At 40.2% G+C, this 23,654-nt stretch overlaps 1 protein-coding gene across 4 annotated transcripts in view; it reads left to right on the top strand.

Annotated features, from left to right (window-relative positions):
- CDK14 (cyclin dependent kinase 14) overlaps positions 1-23,654 on the top strand; it is a 738,271-nt gene that overhangs the window by 633,458 nt on the left and 81,159 nt on the right. For all 4 annotated transcript variants that reach the window (XM_061164852.1, XM_061164850.1, XM_061164851.1 and 1 more), the window contains one exon: positions 6,891-7,034. In XM_061164852.1, the coding sequence (XP_061020835.1) occupies positions 6,891-7,006 (116 nt within the window). In that variant the 3' untranslated portion in view covers positions 7,007-7,034. The remainder of the gene's footprint in view (positions 1-6,890; positions 7,035-23,654) is intronic.

Raw genomic sequence — 23,654 nt, forward strand, 5'->3', positions numbered from 1 at the left:
ATATATATTTAGCAGAGTCCTGCTATTCAGTTGTGAGCTTACCAGACACAGGAAGAAAATGGATTCCTTATTTTGCTATCTCTGCTCTGCAGTCAGCAGCTGCATGTCTTTGTATTTGATTATGTGTGTGTCCAAAAAAATGATCTGAGCAGTCATAAAGGAGAAGGAAAATATGATTTACATATTTAGTACTTTATGCGTACAGTACTTTTTAACTGGCTGCAGAACACAGAGTAGAAATGATTCATTTCTGTTTGATTCTCAGAGACTATCTTGGTTGTAACAATAACCTTAAAAAGGGCTGCTATGTAGTGAGCTGACGAACAGAGTTGGCAATTGGCTAATGCACTGAATTGACATGTAAGAACTGAAGACATGTAATTCATTTTAACTACAAATGCTCTTGGTATTCATACAGAGTTCTTCTCTGGGTCTTTTAAAACAAAACACATTCCTGGGTGGGTTTTTGTTTTGTTTTTACAAGTGTTCATATTTACACAGCCTTTTCCAATTACATTTTAAATATTTGGGGGAGGATTTATGACTGGGAGGATCTCATCTTTCTTCCAAAGTGTGAAACAAAATTCTTGTGAAATTTTGCAAAATGCTGTTTCAGTAAGAACACTTTTGTTCAGCAGTGATACAGTCTTTCCAAATACCAGTGAGAAGTATTTCTTCTCATGCTCTTTTCTTATTGCCTTAAAAACTCATATACTGCATATACGGATGGATATTTATAATATCATTATTAGTCCTTGAATATGTATCGCTTGCCATGGACATGGGCTTCCCAGGTAGCACTGGTGGTAAAGAACCTGCGTGCCAGTGCAGAGGACGGAAGAGATGCAAGGTCAACCTCGATGATCTCTAAGTCGGGAAGGTCCCCTGGAGGAGGGCATGGCATCCTGCTCCAGTGTTCTTGCCTGGAGAATCCCAGGGACAGAGGAGCCTGCTGGGCTATGGTCTGTAGAGTCACAGAGTCAGCCATGCCTGAAGCAACTTAGCACGCACTCATGCACCATACATAAAAGTTCTATCTTTGTTCTCTTAGACTTTAGACTTCCCCCCATGATAGCCCTGGAATCTCCTTGACAACAGTAACCTTTTATTTGGCAATTAAATCCCAAGTAACAACTCTAGGGTGTTCCTAACCTAAATCTTTCCTGATATTTTACACTGAATTCTAATTGCTTTTTTTTTAACTCTAAAATGACTATAAATGTATTAACCCACTACTACCCTGTACTAGAAATCTTCTTCAGTAGTTCATAGATTCCAAGTCCATATTATCCCATATTCCCTACTTACTTTCCAAAAGTTTCCATTGATCATCACTACTGCTGTCCCCATTAAAAAAAAAAAAATTAAAGATGAAATCCTTGTAGAAAAATAATCAATTGGTGACACGTCTTCCCATACTGAAAAAAAAAAAATGATGCCAGTGGACTCATTAGTTTATGGCTCATCAAATTCGAACACATGATTTGTTTTCCCCATTAGTATAACTTGTAACTTGATAGCACTCCTCCTTGGTGACATCTCAATCCCATCTGACTTGATGATTGAGTTTAAGCCAGGATTTTGATGGTCTATGAATTCTGAATTCTGTAGTAGTACTTTTTTGTTAATATGGACTTATTACCCACTTGCCACTTAGTTTATCAGCCAGTGGTTAAATCCAGTTTCTATCAGTAAGTAAATGCCTCCACATTATCACTCGGCAGCAGGCTGCCAACGGAGACAGCCTTGTCCCCGTCATTAACAAGCACAATGTATGCAGAACACCAGAGGGGAATTAAAACCACAAAAAATACCTCAGGGTGGTATTTTTAATATGAGAATTTAATTTGTAATTTCACAGATTAAGAATTTTGCCTGCATTAATCCCTTTATCAGCTCACAGCAGGCTATTTGCAGAAGCATAACCATAAGGCGATATTCATTGGCAGAAACACGCCTTTGCATAACGTTAAACATCAGGGGCAGTGAAACCTTTTGAAGGGGGGAGAATAAAGATGAAAAATCATTATATTTTTCAAGCAAGATTCTGCTAAATGCCTCCGGTAACAATTTTGAGTTTCAGAAATGCTATTTCTGTGTCTAGTAGATAATCATTATGAAGCATAAATCCAGTCGCAAAAAAGGACAACCCCAGTCTTAAATACCACAGTCATTTCCATCTCGAACAACGTGGTCGTCCTTGTAAACATGTTTACAAAACAAAGAATTTCTAGGCTCTGGAGACTTTGGGAACTAGTTTCTTTTTGGGTGAAATGACTGGTTTTGGTGACTGTTATCTAGGTTAATATCCTGCAGACTGTATTTAGAAGTTCTTGAAATTCTTAAAATTAAATTTTGTGTTAATGTGGAGTCTTGTAAAAGTTCACCACCTGGCAGTTGGCAGCAGCAGCAGCAGGGCCAGGATCCTCATATGCTTCCTTTTCAAGGAGGTTTGGAACGGGGGCCATCTGAAAAGAAGTGTTGCAGAACCAATAAATGGATTCTCTTAGCAACCAAGTCATGGTTTAGACTGATCAGTTTTAGGAACCTCACTTTAATACGTAATCTGCTCAGGCTGCAATAACAACATAACATAGACTGGGGCTTAAACAATAAACATTTATTTCTCACATTTCTGAAGGCTAGAAGTTCAAGATCAAGGTGTTTGCAAAATCAAGGTCCCCGATGAGACAGCCACCTCCCTTATCACATGGCAGAGAGAGAAAAACAGTGACATCTCTCTCTCTCCCTTTGCAAATAAAGCCACTAATCTCATGCTAAGGGCCACACTCTCTTGACTGCATCTAACCCTAACTTCTACCCAAAGACCCCATCTCTAAAAACTTATCACATTGGGACTCCAGGATGAATTTTGGAGGGACACAATTAAGTCCACAGCAGTCACATTCTTAAAGATAGGTCATAGCATTTTTTTTTTTTAAAGAAAAGAATGTCCACAAAGAGAAAACACTTATGCAAGCAGAAAGCAAACCCAGGTGAAGAGAAGAAGATTGTAACAAAAGTAAGTTCAAAGTGGGCTCCAGCCTTCTTGGCCTACTTTTAATGTAGCAGACCTTTCGAGATGAGAATCAAATGTTATTAGAACCTTGGTTGCACAGAGCCCTGGAGTCATTCCATGAATTCTTATAAAAATGAAGTTATATGCTGATGCCAGACTGTTATTTGCTTTGGAAGAACGTATAACAATATAATATCTTTATTGTGCTAGTCCTTAAAACCTCACCAGTTTACATAATACCAAAATTTAGAAGTAATATATTAGTGTGCCACTGAAGAAGGAATTATAAATTCATCAAGCAGGAATTATGGTACAGTTACCTGGGGATCTGACGGTTAAAGCTGGCTAATTCTAGTGGCACCCTGTCATTCTCCCTCTATCCCAAAACCCCAACAGCCTTGCCCCACTTCTTCACAAAGATTTAATTGCAGGAAAGTAAATCGAGGGCTGATTTAGAAGAAATTCATTACTTTTCCCAAATACACCACAGGGCATTCTCCTGTGTATACTATCAAGTTACATAAATTATTGAAGCTGAACTACCCTTGTCAAAGTAAATGAACAAAATACACTTCATAGCGCAGAGTCCTTGATTTTATTACATTCATTTGCTAATTCACAAAACTCAGATCTACAGTAAAAGAAGGCCAGCAAATTGGTGCAGTGTGAGGAGCACTGAACTGGGAATCAGACCACCTGGATTCTAGCTTTATAGCTTCAGCTTCACTATTAACTAGCCAGGCAACTTTAGACAAATGCCTTAGTCTCTGTGGGTTTCCAGCTTCTCGTTTAGAGACACAGTGATCCCTGAGGACCTTTGTAGCTCTTCTTTTGGTAGGGTTTCTGACTTATTCCCACATATGTCCTATATATTATCCTAAAACAACATCATGCCATGAATGGATCTCCATGCCATCTTTTTAAAAATAAAACTCACCCTGTTCAAATGTATTCGCTGCTCCAGTTCCTAGACTTCCATTTTCTCTTACATCCTTTTGTGCCAAGCTTCTGCACCCAAGACTCCACAGCTGCTGGTTTCAGGCCCTATCCATGGATCTTTTCCCGGCCCTCATCTTGACCCATCAGCGTAATTCACAATTGACCACCGTCTCCTCCTGGTAATATTTCCTTTGATTGGTTTCCAGGACAGGACGTTTTCCTTTCACTCCTCTAAACATTTCTTTTCATACTCCTTTGCAGATTTCTCATCTGCCAGACCTCTCACTCTTATAGTGCCCTGGGGCTCAATCCTCAGATCTTCCGATCTGCATACACTCCCAAGAGCCCAGATGATCTCATTTAACCTCATGATTTAGATGTCACCTGTGTATACTGACAGCTTCCAAATTTCAATCTCCAGGCCCATCTTCCTTGATTCCAGACTTGCATATCCAGCTGCTACTTAACATCCCCATTTGGATGTCTCATAGGCATCTCCAGCTTCATATTATCAAAACTGAACTCCGTATCTTTTCCCCCAGACTTGCTCATTTTGGAGTCTTTACCTTGTTCATAAATGGCAATGTCATTCTTCCAGTTGTTGGAAGTTACCCTTGATTCTTCTTTTGTTACACCCAAACCCAGTTCTTCCATAGACCCTGTTAGCATACCTTCAAAGCAGATCAGTAGAGGGTCCTAACTTCTCCCCTGCCACCGCCCACCCCATGTTACTTACCATCATCTTTCAGCTGTATTTTTATAGTAACCTACTAATTGTTTTGCCTGCTTCTCCTTAGAAAGGCTTTGATGTTTGCTCTTTCTTCAGTTCATCCTCGATCTTCCTCTGGTTCTTTCTATGACTTGCCCTCTCACCTTTTTGGGTCTCTGCTCAAAGGTACCTTACCTGGGAAGCTTTCACTGATCTGCTTCCACCCCAGGACTTCCTGTTTCTTGTCCCTGCTTTATTTTTCTTCATAACACTTAGAACTAGTTGATTTATTTGTCTGAGTATTTATCATCAGTTCAGTTCAGTTGCTCAGTCGTGTCTGACTCTTTATGACCCCATGGACTGCAGCATGCCAGGCCTCCCTGTCCATTGCCAACTCCCAGAGTTTACTCAAACTCATGTCCATTGAGTCAGTGATGCCATCCAACCATCTCAGCCTCTGTTGTCCCCTTCTCTTCCCACCTTCAATCTTTTCCAGCATCAGAGTCTTTTCAAATGAGTCAGTTCTTTGCATCAGGTGGCCAAAGTGTTGGAGTTTCAGCGTCAACATTAGTCCTTCCAATGAATATTCAGGACTGATTTATTTTAGGATGGACTGGTTGGATCTCCTTGCAGTCCAATGGACTCTCAAGAGTCTTCTTCAACACCACAGTTCAAAAGCATCAATTCTTCAGTGCTCAGCTTTCTTTATAGTCCAACTCTCACATCCATACATGACTACTGGAAAAACGAAAGCCTTAACTAGATGGACCTTTGTTGGCAAAGTAATGTCTCTGATTTTTAATATGCTATCTAGGTTTGTCATAACTTTTCTTCCCAGGAGCAAGTGTCTTTTAATTTCATGGCTGCAGTCACCATCTGCAGTGATTTTGGAGCTCAAGAAAATAAAGCCTGCCGCTGTTTCCACTGTTTCCCCATCTATTTGCCATGAAGGGATGGGACTGGATGCCATGATCTTAGTTTTCTGAATGTTGAGTTTTAAGCTAGCTTTTTCACTCTCCTCTTTCACCTTCATCAAGAGGCTCTTTAATTCTTCACTTTATGCCATAAGGGTGGTGTCATCTGCATGAGGTTATTGATATTTCTCCCTGGAATCAGTCTTGATTCCAGCTTGTGCTTCATCCAGCCTAGCATTTCTCATGATGCATATAAGTTAAATAAGCAGGGTGACAATATACAGCTTTGACATACTCCTTTCCCTATTTGGAACCAGTCTGTTGTTCCATGTCCAGTTCTAACTGTTGCTTCCTGACCTGCATACAGATTTCTCAAGATGCAGGTTAGGTGGTCTGGTTTTCCCATCTTTTTAAGAATTTTCCAGAGTTTGTTGTTGGTCCACACAATCAAATGCTTTGGCATAGTCAATAAGGCAGAAATAGATGTTTTTCTGGAACTCTCTTGCTTTTTTGATGATCCATTGGATGTTGGCAATTTGATCTCTGGTTCCTCTGCTTTTCTAAATCCAACTTGAACATCTGAAAGTTCATGGTTCATGTACTGTTGAAGCCTGGATTGGGGAATTTTGAGCATTACTTCACTAGCGTGTGAGATGAGTGCAATTGTGCAGTAGTTTGAGCATTCTTGGCATTGCCTTTCTTTGGGATTGGAATGAAAACTGACCTTTTCCAGTCCTGTGGCTACTCCTGAGTTTTCCAAATTTGCTGGCATATTGAGTGCAGCACTTTCACAGCATCATCCTTTAGGATGTGAAATAGCTCAACTGGAATTCTATCACCTCCACCAGCTTTGTTCATAGTGATGCTTCCTAAGGCCCATTTATCATCTGTTTCCCCTAAATGAAATCTGCAAACACCAGGATTTCTTTTCCTTCTGAGTTATACACTACAGGATTCTAAAAGCCTGAAACAGTATGGGGCTCAATAGATACTTCTCCAAACAATGAATGGAAGAATGGAACAAAGAAAGGGCAAAATATTTCATTTCCAAATTCAAGCTAATTGCTCTAGATCAGAGCAATATGAGAGATCAGCTGAGCTGTGGTTTGGAGGGGAAGTCAGACTGTCCTGTCGTATGTGTGTGTGTGAATCTGTGTGTTTGTGTGTGGCTGTGACAACTTGACAATTTCAAAGACCAGTGTATACCATTTTGTTTCATGTACTGGATGTCCAGCATTGCATTTCAACCTCACCTTTTGAAAGAGAAGATTATAAATATATAAATGAAAACTTTTTATTCTGTCCACAGTGTCTTCTATTTTTACCGTCCCAAATGTAAGATTGCAACCGGAAGCCGGAGAAAGCATGAGGACCTTTGGGAAAAACAGTAGTTATGGCAAAAGTCTATCCAATAGCAAGCACTGATGCGCACAGCGTTCTCCAGAGAGCACAGGTAGGAGGATCGACGGTACTTGGAAAATAATTGTGAAAAGACACTGAGTTGATCTTTCAAATGAAATATTTCAGATTTATGTTTTTCTATCTAGTGAATCTTTTATGTTCGTTATGGCCTTCATTACAAATTGATGTCATTTCCATATTTTTAGACACCTTCTGGATCCTGACCAAAATGGTACTTTATTTATGTAGTCATAAGCAAACCATTTTAGTCATAAGCAAATTATTTCCCAACTCACACATTCTTCACTGAGGTTAGAAATGGTTAATCTTGGAGGATATCTAAGTCACAGACCTGCTGTGTGTGGCCCACGCAATTTTTTTTCCCTTGGTTGCTGTCATTGTAAAATTGGGTAATTTTACACAATGTCTAGATTTCTGGCTTTTCTTAAAAAATCGGCAACTCTAGCAATATTGCACTCACATTCCTGCCAGAAGTTTGTGTGTTTAGCTGAACCATCTACCTCCTTTGAAAAGGACGTGGGCTCCCTAGGTTTGCTTAGCGGCCGTTTGGGTCACTTCACCCCTTTCTGATTCCTGCGTGTTCCCTGGTACAATGCTTATCATGGCGAACCTTTTCTTTTCCTTCTTTCCAATTCTTTGACCTCTGCTCTTCTGCAGATGGAAAGTAGAACCTAAACAAGACAATCTCTAAGCATGTCAGACTGTCCCAGTGGTTATCACATAGGAATTACAGAAACAGGCATAAGTTGGCAACCTCTGCAGAGGCTGTGTCTTTATTGCCAGTTGGGAATGTCTGGGTTATTTGGAGGTTTATGCTGATATATACCTTTTTGTTTAATGCAACATAACTCTGAAGTAAATAATCAGCTTTTTTGTGGGGAAGGCTTTTTATTTGCTGGCCCATATGTTACTTGCTTGTGTCACTATTTGGTCATTAAATGTTCCAGTGAATCCAAAGATACAGACGGTACTCCAGGAGCTCCTCTTTCTTCCTCTCACTCTTAATTTGAAATATATTAACAGGCTGAACTATCGGAAGTTTAATTGTCCACATTGTCTACTGGGCGATTAGACAACACCACTGGTCTCAGCTTTTGAGGACTCTCAATGCGGGGGTCAGTTTTGGCCTCTCAGGAGTTCAGTGGTGATTTATGAATGATTGGAGAGTAGATTCTCAGACTGATAAAAGATGGTGTATAAATGCCAGTCAGGAGGTGCTACTAGTAGACTTGCCATTTCATTCATAAGAGTAAGATTCTTCTTCTGGTTATTTCTCTCTACTGGATAAAAAGCTACCAAGAAGCATAGCTTTATTTTCCCATCAGCATCTACAGTCTCTCTTCAACTGGTCAGACAAAGTGTGGGGCTGCATTTTTGACCAGTTATCCCCTGGTTCTGAGGATGGTTTTAATTCATGAGGGTTATAGCAGATGCCTTTTAAAGTATTTAACCTGCATTACCATAATGAGAGCCCCTGGCTTTATAAACCCCTTAACCAATTCAGTAGAGCCAAACAAAAAGTGAACTTCATTTGTGCTGCTGCCTCTCTCACACACACACACGCGCACACACACACGTGCACGCGCACACACACGCACACACACACACGCGCACACACATGCACACACACACACACGCACACACACACACAAGCCTGAATTTCCATCACAAGGCTGTGTCCTTTCTTCTGTGCTCTTTGGAGATCTCTCTGAGCTGAGCCTGCCCAGTTAAAACTGCTAGAATGTGCTTTAGGTCAGCCTTTCCATATAAATTAAATCAGGCTCTCTGGACAGAAGCATTGCCCGTAAGGTCTCAAAAATTGCTTAAGTGAAAAGGGATTTTGAAGAGCTGTTCAGAACTAGTCATTGGTATTCAAAAGCCTTTACAAAGATGATTTTTCTTTGTAGTATGTTTTTTAAACTAGCTTCAAGAATATATCTAGAACCTCTTCTAGAATTATCTAATAATACTACAAATATGTTCTCTGTGAATTTTGTCTGTTTCACATCAACTTTTAAAGCTTTAATATTATTATCATTATTGTCTTTGTTGTTTCCTTTGAAATCCAAATGCCTCAATTTGATTCAACATTATATTGAGGAAACATTTAATTTTTTTTTCTCGGAAAAGCTGCACAGAAGTTGAATTTTAAGAGTTTTCTGTCAGCAAAAAAGAAAGAAAGAAAGAAAGAAATCCCTTTAACTTTTTGCCTTTGTAGGGTTTTACATTAATCCAATGTGTACATCTTAGAGATTAAATAACATAGCCTATATATTGGTCTAAGACATCGTGCATAGTGAAGCTGATTCTGATCAATAGCTGAATATCAGTATCTATATTGCAGATATTATAGAGTCAAAAGTCTACATAAATAAGGGTATTTGTAAGGAAAATATATATTTCCCTAGATTTTGATGTTGATGAATTAATTAATTAACTGTTTAGAGCAAGCTGTGATGTCTTAAATTTTCCTGAAATGTCCCAATTCTTTATAAATCTTAGAGAGATTGGGAAAAAGAGGAAGAGGGAAGAGGCTGAGGGCTCACAGGGGTTCAGACTGTAATTTAGCATTTTAAACACCTTTCTTTGGGGAGTTAGACAGAGGTAAATATGGAAAATGCATTGTATCACTTCTGATTTTGAAATGGTGGACAGTAGGGTTTCAAGTCTTAGTTTTTCTCCTATGCCACGTTGCCCAACTATTTCTAAACTTGCATACTAAGGTCACTTCAGTCATTTAGTTAATAATTCTGGATTTGCATAAACTGGCCTAATTGAAAACGCTAATGAGGAGTATTTTTCTTTGCAGTAGAAAGCAACTTTGGTTTCAGAGTCTTGTAACCAAATGAAATGAAAAGAAAACCGCATTCCCCTAAGTTTAAAAATGGGATAGAAGGCAATGGATGATCAAAATACTGTGCTTCCTACAGTTTGTTATCCTCTAAAGATGTGAATAGACCACAGATTGCATAGGTTGTCCCCATCTTTTTGTCAGCATGGAAGGATAGGATTTTCTTAAAGTCTGAGAGCACCTTAAATGTGCATAGACATGTTCCCCAAGGGAAAACCCAGAAACTATATTGAATATCACATCCATTAGTATCACTTATATTTGTGCACAGCGATACCAAATACACCCCATGCTGAGCTAATTTTCCAGTCATTCTAAATTGAGACAGGGAGTGCACAGTCACCCTGTCAGCTCTCCTTTTGCCGAATACAAGGGATAAGAATGGTCTGTGATCTTTTAGACAGACGTCGTATAATTTTTCTGAAATAGTATATGATCATTATGCAACATCTCTTTTCAATGAATCCACTAGTCTTCAAACCCTATTAAATTCATAATAAATATACAAACATCTGTCTAGTGCATGAAAAAGCTGTATTTGGTTCAGGTGCAAGAGCTGCACACATATTTTGGTGACGCTCTCCTTGCTTCTGGTATATAACTTTGCTAATCAATGTTACGTAAGTATGATATGAAAATGGAAGAAAAAATGTGGTAGACTTCTTCCATTTGACTCAGTCATCAAGCAATAATTTCCTAAAAGTAGGCTGCCAGGTAAACAGTAGGATGCAGAAATTGCTCAAGAATGTTGATGAAATAAGACAAGGATTTTTTTTTAAACCAAACTCCGTGCAAAATGTAATGCATTGGTGCTTAAGGCTCTTTGGCATCGCTGTCTGAACATCCAGTTTATTTGTTTGTTTGTTTGTTTGTTTGTTTTTGGCGGCACTGGGTCTTCCTTGCTGCTCGTGGCCTTCCTCTAGTCTCGGGGATCGGGGGCTGCTCTTGCTTCTGGTGCACGCTGTCGTTGCGGTGGCCTCTCTCGTTGCAGAACACAGGCTCCGTGCGCTCAGGCGAATAGTCGCAGCTCGCGGGCTCTGGAGCACTGGCTCCGTAGTTGTGGCACACAGGCTTAGTTGCCCCGTGGCGTGTGGAATCTTCCCAGATCAGGGATCGCACCAGTGGCCCCTGCATTAGCAGGTGGATCCTTATCCGCTTGTACTACCAGGGATGTCCTCCCTAGTGAGTTTTTAAAAATCTAGGTTCCTGGGGTATGTGAATCTGCATTTTAGAACCCCAGAGAAGGTTGATGCAGGCAGCCTTTTGAACCACATATTGTGACCTCTTCAGTAAATATTTAAGAATTATACATTTATGAAGTAAAGTAATTAACTTATTTAGGTCAGGGCTGGATAAAGACAAAGTGGGGAAACCTATCCCTTCCTTTCCCTTCTTTTTTTTTTAAAAGGAAGATTAGTAAGTTGTGCTTTATTAATATTTATTGATAAAAGTTCTGCTGTCCAACAAGGTAACCACTAGCCACCTATCTATCTAAAGTAGCTATCTAAAGTTTATTTTTATGAATTAAAATTAAACTAAATTACAATTCTGTACCCCCAGTAGCAGTACCACATTTCAAGTGCCCATTACCCACCCATGACCAGGGGCCACCATATTGGACAGGGCAGAGAGGGGACCTTCTCAGCCTCACAGACGGTTCTACTGCCCAGCACTGGTGAAGGGCATTCCTCTTGCCTGCTTTTGTGAAGAGGAATCAGGGAAATTAAACTGAATTCACTCAGTAAAATTATATTTCAGTTCTAGAACGTAATGACTTCAGGGAAGCTCAGAATGTTTGAGAAAGAGAAATACTCAAGCGAGGAAGAAGTTGGGTGACCCAGAGAGGGACCGAGATGAATGATCGAGTGACACGTTCTGTGACCGCAGGGACAGGACACCCCGAGAGGAAGCCTGGGTGGGGATCCTCTGAGGGAAGGAAACGCGGTGAGGTTTCCTCGGTTGACTGTGGTCTCGGTTGAGATTGTGTGGGGAAGTAAGGAAGAACAGATGGGCAGCCTAAGAAGCTGCACGGGCAGACCTCACGAGAGACTGAATGTCTGTCAGGATCTGACAGGAGCCGTGGTTTGTCTGCCATCAAACTCGAACACCCTCTCACCTCTGGTACCTGCTCCTGGAGAGGCAGCCCCCTCGCTCTGGGCCAGCCGTGACCTTTGTGTCTCTGCGTTGACTGACGGTGCGTTAGTCTCCTCTGCACCTCATGGCTTCTGCTGCCCCATCTGCTGCTTCATACACGGCGCTTCTCCTCGTCTCTCTGTTCCTGGGGTGGCCTATGGCCGAACTCTTTCCTTCAGACTCAAACCCGCCTCCAGAGCCGCTCTGCTCCGTGTCACCATCATCACGGAGGGAGAGCATGGCTGTTGAGTGGGTCCGGTCAGCTGAGCTGTGGCGTGGGTGGCCAACCATTCCCGAAACAACCCCTCAGAAGAGGACGCTGGGCTTGGCAGCCTCTGAACTTTCTAGAAAAGGTATAGCCAGAAGGCGCTTGGCCTGGTCTGTACTCTATCAAGGGCAAAATCAGACAAGTCTGAGCAAACTCCAGGAGAGAGTGAAGGACAGGGAAGCCTGGCGTGCTGCGGCCTACGGGGTCACAAAGAGTCGGACATGACTTAGCGACTGAATGATAACAAAATAGAGGGAAACTCCCTTTTTAATGGAGTAAAAATGCCCTCAGTGTGTGATTTATTAATCAATTTGATTGACTGATTTGGCTGCGTGGGGTCTTAGCTGCGGCATGCAGGAATCTTCGTCATGTTGTATAAGACCTTTTCCTTGTGGTCCAGGGACTCTCTAGTTGTGGTGCCATAGGCTTAGTTGCTCCGTGGTATGCGGGATCTTAGTTCCCCAACCCAGGATCAAACCGATGTCCCCTGCATTGCAAGGCAGATTCTTAAGCACCGGACCACCAGGGAAGTCTCATGTATGATATTTTTGACTAAAGGTCTTATTAAGCCATGTTGCATTTTCTTAACGATAGACACAAAAGGAGATGACACCCATTAGTACTTGCCACAGTATAAGAAATTCAAGTGTTGGATCTAGTTTTCTTTCAGTAGCAGGAAGATTTATGATTTTTTTTTTTTTCCTGCAAGAACTGTTCTTGTCTGCATGACTCTGCAAATTTTTTTCCTATCAAACAACTACAGTTTTATCTCTGTTGTCTCAATAGTTGTGGAAATAACAGGCAGAGGGGGAAACCAGCCTGAGTGTTCCCCTCAGGTTTCATTTGAAAGAATCCCTGGTTTTTGTCTTTACCTCCTCGTTGCTGCAGATGAAGAGATCTTATTCAGGAAATTGACAGTACTTCGAACCACACAGATGCAGACTACATTTGTGAACACTTGATTGAGAAAGGGCTGGGATGTGGTTTATGTTCCCCACCCCAACTCCACCTTTCTTTCCTTACTTTCTCCTCTACCCTAGAGAGTCTATTACGTCCTTTGAACCCTGTTGCAAAATAGTAGGCTACGGGGTATCTGCAGATGCTTGTCTGTTCTCTTCTCTTCTCTTTTCTTCTCTCCTCCTTTCTCTGCCTCTCCACTCCTCTCTTCCTCGCTCACTTCTGATCTGTACCCGACACTCCATCAACTTTGTGAATGGACTCACCAAAGCCCTTTACTATCTAATCTGCTTAATTATGTCCTGGGATTGTCACAAAGCAGAATGAAAAGAACGTTTAATATATCATGCTTCGTGCATCCAGAGTGCATTTTTTTAAAGGGTATATTTTTCTCTGTATTGACATGTTTTCAGATTTACAGAACAGTTGCAGGAGTAATAGTACAAAGAAGGCCTGATACCCATCACCTGCTTTCCCCAAATGTTTGCATTTTACTTCTTTTGCTGTATCATATTCATTCTCTCGCCTCTCTTTGTCACACAGATACACAAATGTGTATACATCTACATTGTTTTTCTAAACCGGTTTTTCTTCACATGATCCTCCATTACCTTTAAACATTTCAATGTTTTTCTTAAACACAGAGAATTCAGAGTTAATATTTTTACATTAAAAATATAGGGTTTTTTGCTTTTGCTTTTCCCTTTCCTTTCTCTCACTGAGAGTTTTTAAATGCGAAATTGCTGAAAGAGAAGAAACTGGTTTGATGCTCCACAGATTGGCTCATCAGCCCATGGAGGCTCAAAACTTGACTATGTTTTTGTGATTCGTGTTTCCAGGTCAGATGAGCTTTCAAATTGAGGACTGGGAGGATGGGTAAGCGGGGGATGGTGAGAATAGCACTGCAGCTTGCATCTTCTGTTCTTTTTAAAACCTAAATTAATTTCTTAGGGACTATTTAGCCAGCAGCATAATATGAGTGAAATTTTCTTATAAATAGTGGGCACAAGATGAGATAAGGCTACTAGCAAGATCTCTATTAGACTGCTTGGCCAAACTATTATGAAGTTAACTGTCACATAGAACAAGTAGTTATAATCTGTTCAGGTGCTCTATTTTTCCTCTTCATTTAATGTTGATTCTTATGAATTTGGGATACAGAGCGACTTGTCTATGCCCTAAGTGCACTGTATTGTATTATTAATAGCAGGATAGCAGCTGAGTCCCACTAGACAGTCTTTGTGGTCTGCAGATGCTCTAAGAAGTATCTGAGCATAAAAGGAGGCTGTTTGAGTTGAAGTGGGCTGATGGTCTGGGATGACATTTGAACGCGTGGAGGACAATGTCTAAATGACAGTGCCAAGAAAGGAAGGCAAAAAAAAAAAAAAAAAAAAGCTTGAAACTATTGCCATTGTCCTCAGATGCTCACCACTCTTGAGGTACTCCTCACAGATGAGCTTTGTCTGGGAAGAAATGGGAGTGGGATCGAGGAGGCCTAGACTTTGGGGCCCTGGGACAAAAGTCAGGGATTTGGTCCTTAGATACATTAAAATTCTAGACACCAATGTGATGAAAACCCCAACCCAAATGTATTTCAAGTCTTAGAAAGTTAAACATTTTAGCTAAATTATTACAAATATATTTAACAAAATGTTTGCAAAACTGTGAGATGCTTCAATGAATAAAGCTTTTAAGAACATCAAATTGGCTGTGCAAATGAATAATATAGCAGGTCTCCTTTGTAATTTAGGATGGCTGTGTCCTCTACCACACACACACACACACACACATACATACATACATACATACATACATAACACATACACTCTGTACACTCACCCAGCCAAATGGAATAATTTGTCAACAGTCCTAGAGTTGTTAGGATAACATCATAGATTAAACAAAGGATAACTTCTCCAGCTGATAAAATAGTGTACAAGTTCTAGAACAAAAACAATGCAGAAGTTTGAGATATCGATGGAAATTTATCTCAGAATAAATATTACCCGGTATGCCAAGCATGGAGTCAAATACTGTGCTGTTAACTTCCATACTTGGCTGAATTTTTTTCCTTTAAATTATCACCATTCTTTTAATGTAGTTTGCATTATGTATAGTGCCCCTGGATTTTTGATTGCTCTGGATTATCATTTTCAATTCAATTAGTAAAATGCCCTCAATTACATATAATAATTACTATAAATGGGGCTATTGGCCTAATTGTTATAAATGGGGAAAGATGTTTGATTATCATGTGCAATTAAATCATGTACAGTATTTATTTTACATTATTACATAAATGGTGTAATGATAACACGTAACTATATCATGTCATTCCTCGGTCAACAAATCTACTTCATGTTCAAAATCTCTAGAATTGTGATACATTACCAAAGATCCACAAAGTGAATCTTTTTTTCCCAAAGTAATTGGGTTATTCTGTGGGTTGGGAACCCCCTTAATAAACTGATTATGCACAGGGAAGAAAAATCTGGAAAGAAAAAAAAATTATTTTACCACCCTTAGAATCAAGAATGTCCAGATTATGCAACATTGTTAGTCTTAAATCCTCCCCAAGCCCAGTGCCAGCCTTCACCACACCTATTTGTTTTTATGTAAACATGTGAAAATCAACACCCCACTAAATGGTGGCAACATTTAAAATATGCCTAGGGAAAGAAAAAAAAAAAGAAATCCTTTCTTCACTGTGGCCAACATGGTAATCATCCTTAGTTTACAGATGCACATTTAACGAGCTTATAGCACATAATTAATTCTGCAAAGGAGGCTGTTTGACAGAATGGGATTAGGAGAATTGCATATTGATAGTGGCTGGAGAAATACATCTATTTTCTCAGTGTAAGGTAGGGTGTTCTTGTGTTCTTTAGAAATTGGCACATCTCATAGGTGTTGCTCTCAAAATGATCTCAGGATGGAAAGAAATCAGTAATTACAGAGCTAGGCATTCAGTTGTGCCCTAATTTTCCCACCAGTTTTTCAGTGTTTCAGCTGCCTCAGAGACTTAAAGTATTCTCATTAGGTAGCTGCAGAGGCAGCCGCTCGCCTACTCCCTCATCCTCTCACTTGCGTTTCCTTTTTTTTTTTCCCTCCATTCCTGCCTTGGGAGTGACTGTGAAGATCATTTGCTGGAATGATTGGCAGGTTAGAGGATTCGATCAGATGAGTTCCTCTTAGCGCAGGTCAAAAAGGCTAGTTAGCAGGAGCTGTCGAAAAATGCCAGCAGCATTCGAAATGGGAAATGTCATGACTTCGAGGCAGGGGTGCCACCTGAAACAGAGAGCCCCCAGCTCATTAGCAAGTTACAGGATGCGGGCTTAACTGGAGGGAGCAGAGAAGGAAAGATAACACCCAATAGGGAAAATGGTTGTGAAGTGGAATTGATTTCATGTATAATTTGTTTATCACTAGAGGGGACAAATGCTGTCCTTCTGACATGAGCCGAGGAGTGTGGACTATGAATGAAGCAACTTAGCATAATCTCCAGGTTGAGCTTTGGATTTAAAAAAATGCAAACTTCTTTATTCTTAACTGTGGAAATGATCAGGTCATGTTACATTAATTAAAGCTGACATACTCTCAAATGTTTTATCTGGGCAATTGTGGCAATTCCACAGAAATGGATGGAGATAGGCAACTTTAGAAAATAAGACGGATTTTTTTTTTTTTTTTTTTTCTTTTTCCTTTGCTGGTGTGGAAGACTAGCTCGGTTGCATATGGAATTATAACAGGCTTGGTGTTTATCTTCAATGGTTAGCTAGGCTGCACAAATCAAACCGGGTTCCAGATTCTCATGCAATGTCATTTACAGAGGAGTGTGTTTGCCCTTTGGGAGATTTAGATTTAATCCATGTTAAAATATATATGTATATTTTAGAATATGACTATATCATATTTTGATCCAATGTTAAAATTTGTATCTTTTTTTTTTAAAGGAACAGCTCTCCAGTTTCATTCCTGCCTAGTTGTCAGTTAATCTAGAATTTGATATTTTATCATAAAATCAACAACTTACCAGTAGCCATAGTTAAAAAACAAAGCTAAAATAAAAAAGTGTCCTTATAGGAAGAATTAATCTGCAATTTGTAAAGAGAGTGTAGTGGCAAAACAGAAAATAAAATTGCCTAGCATGTAGTCAAACCAAATGCCAGATTTAAAGGTTCCAGTATTTTTACTGTGTATTAAATGGGCTTTAGTGTAAAGCATTTTCCTACATAAATTGCATCAGAAAATATATTTGCTTTTGATAAGAAAGTTTTGCGATATCATTTATCTTTTACATGGAGATCTTCACTGTATTTTTTTAAGCAACAAATGCCACAGCTGCAAGTCTTTCTGGCTGAACACTAAAGGATGTTTACTTAGCATTCCAGATTTTGGTTACAACATATATTTTCAAAATGTTTTTGTCTTGAGTTTTCTCTTCTCTTAAATATTGGGACATTTTATGAGGCAGTTATGAAATAGCCAGAACTTGTTTTATCAAGCAGCTTCAGACTGCTGTCTTAAATGAATAGGAATCCTAAAACCTCCTAGTCGAAACACTGGTGGAAAATTCATTCTGTTCTGTATTCAGCATAAAAAGCTTAGCATTAAGCTACTGAATATAGCTGTGAAGATTGCCTGCATTACTTTTGTCAAATCTAAAAATTTAAACGTCAGTGTGAATCCACTGATCCCCTCATTTGGGAGCTTCATTGTGTGGTCCAGGAGCTGGCCTTTTAAAAAAAGAAAAGATTTTTGAAATGGTTCATCTAAACTTAAAATTTTTTATTCTTCCATAGTAATTTAATTTGTTAATGACTGACAGATTTATTAGAAATATGAAGAAGTCAATTATTTTGAGAGAAAATAGCATCAAAAAAATTTTTTTAACAGGCGGTTTGGGTCTAGTTGTCTTCCCAAGGACTTCCCAGCCTTCAGAAGCTTGAAGTAAGATGCCCTTACTACTACTTAAGACAGGCCAGCCAAAGGCATGTGGCCATGAGGAGCTGGAGGTGAATGGTGGCTTTTGTTCATGTCCGGTCTCATTTCTCACCCTTTTCTGCACACTCTGCCCTCACCTTGGCCTTCCAAAGTCAGCTCTGCCTTCACAGACTTTGAGACTCTCCACTCTGTTGCATTCTGCTCAATTAATCTCCTCTCCATCAACTAGAATAATATCTGACACATACTAATGTTATATTTATCATTCTCCTTGTTGAATCCTCTTATTTGAACAAAATATAAAGATTTTTATTTGTTACCTACATGTTGTTGTTCAGTCACTGAGTCGTGTCCAACTCTTTGTGACCCCATGGTCTGCAGCACGCTGGGCTTCCCTGTCCTTCACCACCTCCTGGAGTTGGCTCAAACCTACGTCCACTGAGTCAGTGATGCCATCCAACCATCTTACACTCTGTTGCTCCCATCTCCCTCTGCCCTCAGTCTTTCCCAGCATCAATGTCTTTTCCAATGAGTTGGCTTCTTTGTTGAATCTTTCTACAACTCTATGGATTAAGTGACCTTGTTATTGAAACTTTCACCATCAGATTTGAGGATTCCTCTTAGATAAGTTTGCTAGTTCCAAAGACAAGAAATGGTATCCTTATAATTGGCCTCTTTATCTCGGTTCTCCTGTGGTCCATATACCCTGGGGATCCCCAGAAGTTCCCTGGGGGTCAAAACTATTTTCATGATAATACTGAGATGGTCTTTGCCTTTTGCACTGGGTTGACATTTGCACTAATGGTGCAAAAACAGCTATTAACATGAGTCAAGGCAGTGGCACCAAGCTGTCTTCCTAGGCACTGTTTTCTCTACCGTCACCCAGTGGTAATTGTTTTTAAAGCCAGTTTGACTTAATAGGGGCTTCCCTGGTGGCTCAGAGGATAAAGCGTCTGCCTGCAATGCAGGAGACCTGGGTTAAACGGCAACCCACTCCAGTATTCTTGCCTAGAAAATCCCATGGACGGAGGAGCTTGGAGGAGCTTGGTACAGGCTACCTTGGTCCATGGGGTCGCAAAGAGTCGGGCACGACTGAGCGACTTCTCTTTTCCTTTCCCCTTTCACTTAATAATGTTCTTGGTGAAACAGTAAAAAATGATTAATTTTATTAAAACTCTGCCTTTGAATAGATATATTTTTAATATTTTTTGTGTGTGCCCAGTCCTGTCTGATTTTTTGCAACTCCGTGGACTGTATAGCCCACCATGCTCCTCTGTCCATGGAATTTTCCAAGTAAAAATACTGGAGAGAGTTGCCATTTCCTTCTCTAAGAATTTTTAATATTCTGTGTGTCTAAATTAGAAGTTTGCATAAATCATCTCCACCATACACCTAATGGCTATGGTTGTCTCAAGGAAAAGTGCAAGTGTTTGGGTTATAAGGGAAACTGGCTGTTTTTTCCCTGAAAACATGGTCTTTAATGGATGACTGACTGATGGTGGTTACTGGTTATGGTTATTCAGACTTGAATACTTGGCAGACATTTTCTCAGAAATGAATCTGTCACCCCAGGAAAACAACCAATAGGACTTGCTGCCTAAGATAAAATTAAAGCTTCTAATGGAAAATTAGGATTTGGGGAAATCCCAGAAAACTTTATTTGCTACCATGAACTTGAGATCTTTCCAAACATTTTTCCAGTGAGATGGGTGGTAAAATAAGCAAATGTGATTTTGTGATATTGTGTAGTGAAATGTGTCAACATTTGAAAGACCTAGATAAGTCATTGAATCAGTACTTTCCAAATGACCAGTGCATAATTGTACAAAATCATTGCATGGATAAGATGTTTGCTGAAAGTACAAAAGACACCAATAAATTTTAAAGTAACAGAATAGAAAGAATTCATTGATATGGTTTCAGATTTCCCAGTGCAACTAATCTTTAAGAAACTACCACTTGTTAAGTTTTGTTATATTATAAAAATATATATAACCACAATGATCTGAAAGGGCTGTTAAAATACTTCTGTTCTTTCCATCTACTTATCTGTGAGAGGCCATATTTTCTTCAGTTGCTTCAACTATAACAACATATCATAGAACAGATTGAATGCAGAAACCATTATGAGAACCCAGCTGTCTGCTATTCAGCCAGATATTTTAAAGTTTTGCAAAATTGTGAAACAGTGTTTCCCCTCTTGCTAATTCTGCTCAGAAAATATGGTTATTAAAATAGTGTTTTATGTTAACATGCTTTTAGGTTCTTTTTAAAGAATTAATAAATATTTTAACATTTCAATTTTAATATCAAATATGGTAAACAGTGATGCTGGGACAGATTGAAGGCAGGAGGAGAAGAGGGCGACAGAGGATGAGCTGGTTGGATGGCATCACCAATACAATGGACATGAACTTGGGCAAACTCCAGGAGATGGTGAGGGACAGGGAGGTCTGGTGTGCTTCAGTCCATGGGGTCAAGAAGAGTTGGACACGACTTGGTGATTGAACAATAACAACATATGGTAAACAAATCCATAGAAACAAATGCTCTTCGCAGGGTGGGGGGGGGTCCTTTATAATTTTCAAGAGTATAAAGGGTCCTTAAGACCCAAAAGTATGAGAGCTGCTACTCTCTGCCCATAGTGTTATGCATTAATTCTGACATGCTAATTATTCTGGTAACATTTTCTGCTCCCTTGAATATATTACTCTTCACTGTAGTATTTTTGTTTTGCTCTATAAAGTTATTCCAGTTCTATCCATCTAACTGGCTATCTCCATTTTTCTGGGTACAGTGGATAAAATTTCAGTTCTTGTGTTCACACAGATGTCATCTGGAAATTACAGTTGAGCGCCATTAATATCTATGTCCTTGATGATTAGAAGGCTAATTCTTAAAGGACCTTTGCTCTATATTAGTTTGGGAAGCTGTAACTTTCCCTTTTTTTGAGATACATTCTCAGTTCAGTCACTCAGTCATGTCCAACTCTTGGACATGGACTGCAGCATGCCAGGCTTCCCGGTCCATCACCAACCCCCAGAGCTTGTTCAAACTCATGTCCATCAAGTCAGTGATGCCATCCAACCATCTCATCCTGTCAGCCTCTTCTCCCCCTGCCTTAGATGCATTAGGTTTGACCTTAGACGATGGAGGAGCTCTGATCCTCAGTCCTAACTCATCAGGCCATTTTACACGGCTCATTTATACGACTCAAGAGGACTTTCTGCACAGCCACCTGAGCAGATTCAGCATCCATTCAACTTCTTTCAGGAGAACAGACTCTGTATTTCCCTCCCTGCCTATTCGTTGTTATTTTAGTTTAGTCACTAAGTCAAGCCTGACTCTTTGCGACCCCTTGGACTGCAGCACACCAGGGATCCCTGTCATTTACAATTTCCCAGAAAGTGGAAGAAGGAAGTGAAAGTGTTAGTCTCTCAGTTATGTCTGACTCTTAGTGACCCCATGGATGGTAGACTGCCAGGCTCCTCTGTCCATGGAATTCTAGAGAATACTGGAGTATTCTCTACTCCAAGAATACTGGAGTATTCCAGTATACTGTAAGAATACTGGAATGGGTAGCTATTCCCTTCTCCAGGGGATCTTCCCGACCAGGGATCACACCCAGATCTTCCGTACTGTAGGCAGATTCTTTACCATCTGGGCCACCAGGGAAGCCTATAATCTCCCAGAGTTTGTTCCAACTCATGTCCGCTGAGTCAGTGATGCCATCCAACCATCTCATCCTCTGTCACCCTCTTCTCCTCCCGCCTTCAGTCTTTCCCAGCATCAGGGTCTTTTCCAATGAGTTGGCTCTTCCCATCAGGTGGCCAAACTATTGGAGTTTCATCTTCAACATCAGTCCTACCAGTGAATATTCAGGACTGATTTCCTTTAGGATTGACTGGTTGGATCTTCTTGCAGTCCAAGAGACTCTCAAGAGCCTTCTCCAGCCCCACAGTTCAAAAGCATCCACTCTTCAGTGCTCAGCCTTCTCTATGGTCCAACTCTCACATCTCTACATGACCACTGGAAAAACCATAGCTTTGACTAGATGGACCTTTGGCAGCAAAGTTATGTCTCTGCTTTTTAATATGCTATCTAGGTTTGTCGTTGCTTTTCTTTCAAGGAGCAAGCATCTTTTAATTTCATGGCTACAGTCACCATCCATGGTGATATTGGAGTCCAAGAAAATAAAATCTGCCACTATCTCCATTTTTTTTTTCCCCATCTATTTGCCGTGAAGTGATGGAACCAGATGCCATGATCTTAGTTTGTTGAACTACCATGAGGTAGCTCTTGGAAATCTGAGTACATTATGGGGTTTGGAATTGAAAGCAACAACTCAGCATGACTAGCAGTCAGTTTAGGGTTATATTTGTTAACTCTCTATTTTGAAATGTTTTTAGATTTATAGAAGAGCTGTAAAGACAATACAGAGAGCTATACCCTTCACTTAGCTTCTAAAATTAATAACCTTGGACTTCCCTGGTGCCCTAGTGGCTAAGAGTTTGCCTGCCAATGCAAGGGACGTGGGTTTGATCCCTAATCCAGGAAGATCCCACATGCCATGGGACACCTGAGCCCCTGCACCACAACTACTGCGCCCTTGCCCTAGAGCCCAAGCTCCGCAACAAGAGAAGCCACCGCAGTGATAAGCCCATGCACCACAACTAGAGAACAGCCCCCACTCACTGTAACTGGATAAAGTCCAAGCAGCAACAAAGATCCAGCACAGCCAAAACTAAATAAATTTTTAAAAAATAAAATCAAATTAATAATCTTAATAACAGTGGTACATTTAACAACTTTCTAAAGGAACATAGGTACCATACTGTTAATTAAACTACAGTGTTATTTATAGTTCACCTGTTTTCACACACTCATGTCCTTCTTCCATTCTAGGCGTTCATCTAGGTACCACACTGCATTTAGTCTCCATGTCCTTTTAGCCTCTCTGGTCTGCGATAATTTCTCACTCTTCCCCTGTTTCTCATGTCCTTGATGCTTTTCCAGAGTATATTGTCCAGGTGTTGTGTGGAATGGCCCTTGTGATGGTTTCTCTTGTTTAGTCTGGGGTTATGAGTTTAGGGGAAGGTGATCACCAAGGTGAAGTGTTCCTTTCATCGTCATGTCAGGAAGTCCATGATGTCCACACGGCTTCTTACTGGGCCTGTTGACCTTGATCAGTAGGTAAAGGCAAGTGAGATTTTAAAGCCAGTGTGATATCCAGAAAGTAAAATCAGAGAAACAGGAGTTCTGGCACATCTCAGTCAGATGGAAGGAATTCAAGACCAGTGATCAGGGCTCTCTGAGAGGGAGAGAGAGAAATTACTCTCAAGACTAAGACTGAAAATGGGTAGAAATGGCAACAGGAGTCCCTGACAGAAAGGACAGTGTCTGAATTAAGAATCCTGGGATGTTCCAGTTTCTGACTCAGGATCAGTGAGAGAGTTTAGCGAGATATCCGGCAGAGTGTGAAATGCTTTTTGTGAATG

This window comes from Dama dama, chromosome 18 (genome assembly GCF_033118175.1).
Source record: "Dama dama isolate Ldn47 chromosome 18, ASM3311817v1, whole genome shotgun sequence".
Classification (NCBI taxonomy): Eukaryota; Metazoa; Chordata; class Mammalia; order Artiodactyla; family Cervidae; genus Dama; species Dama dama.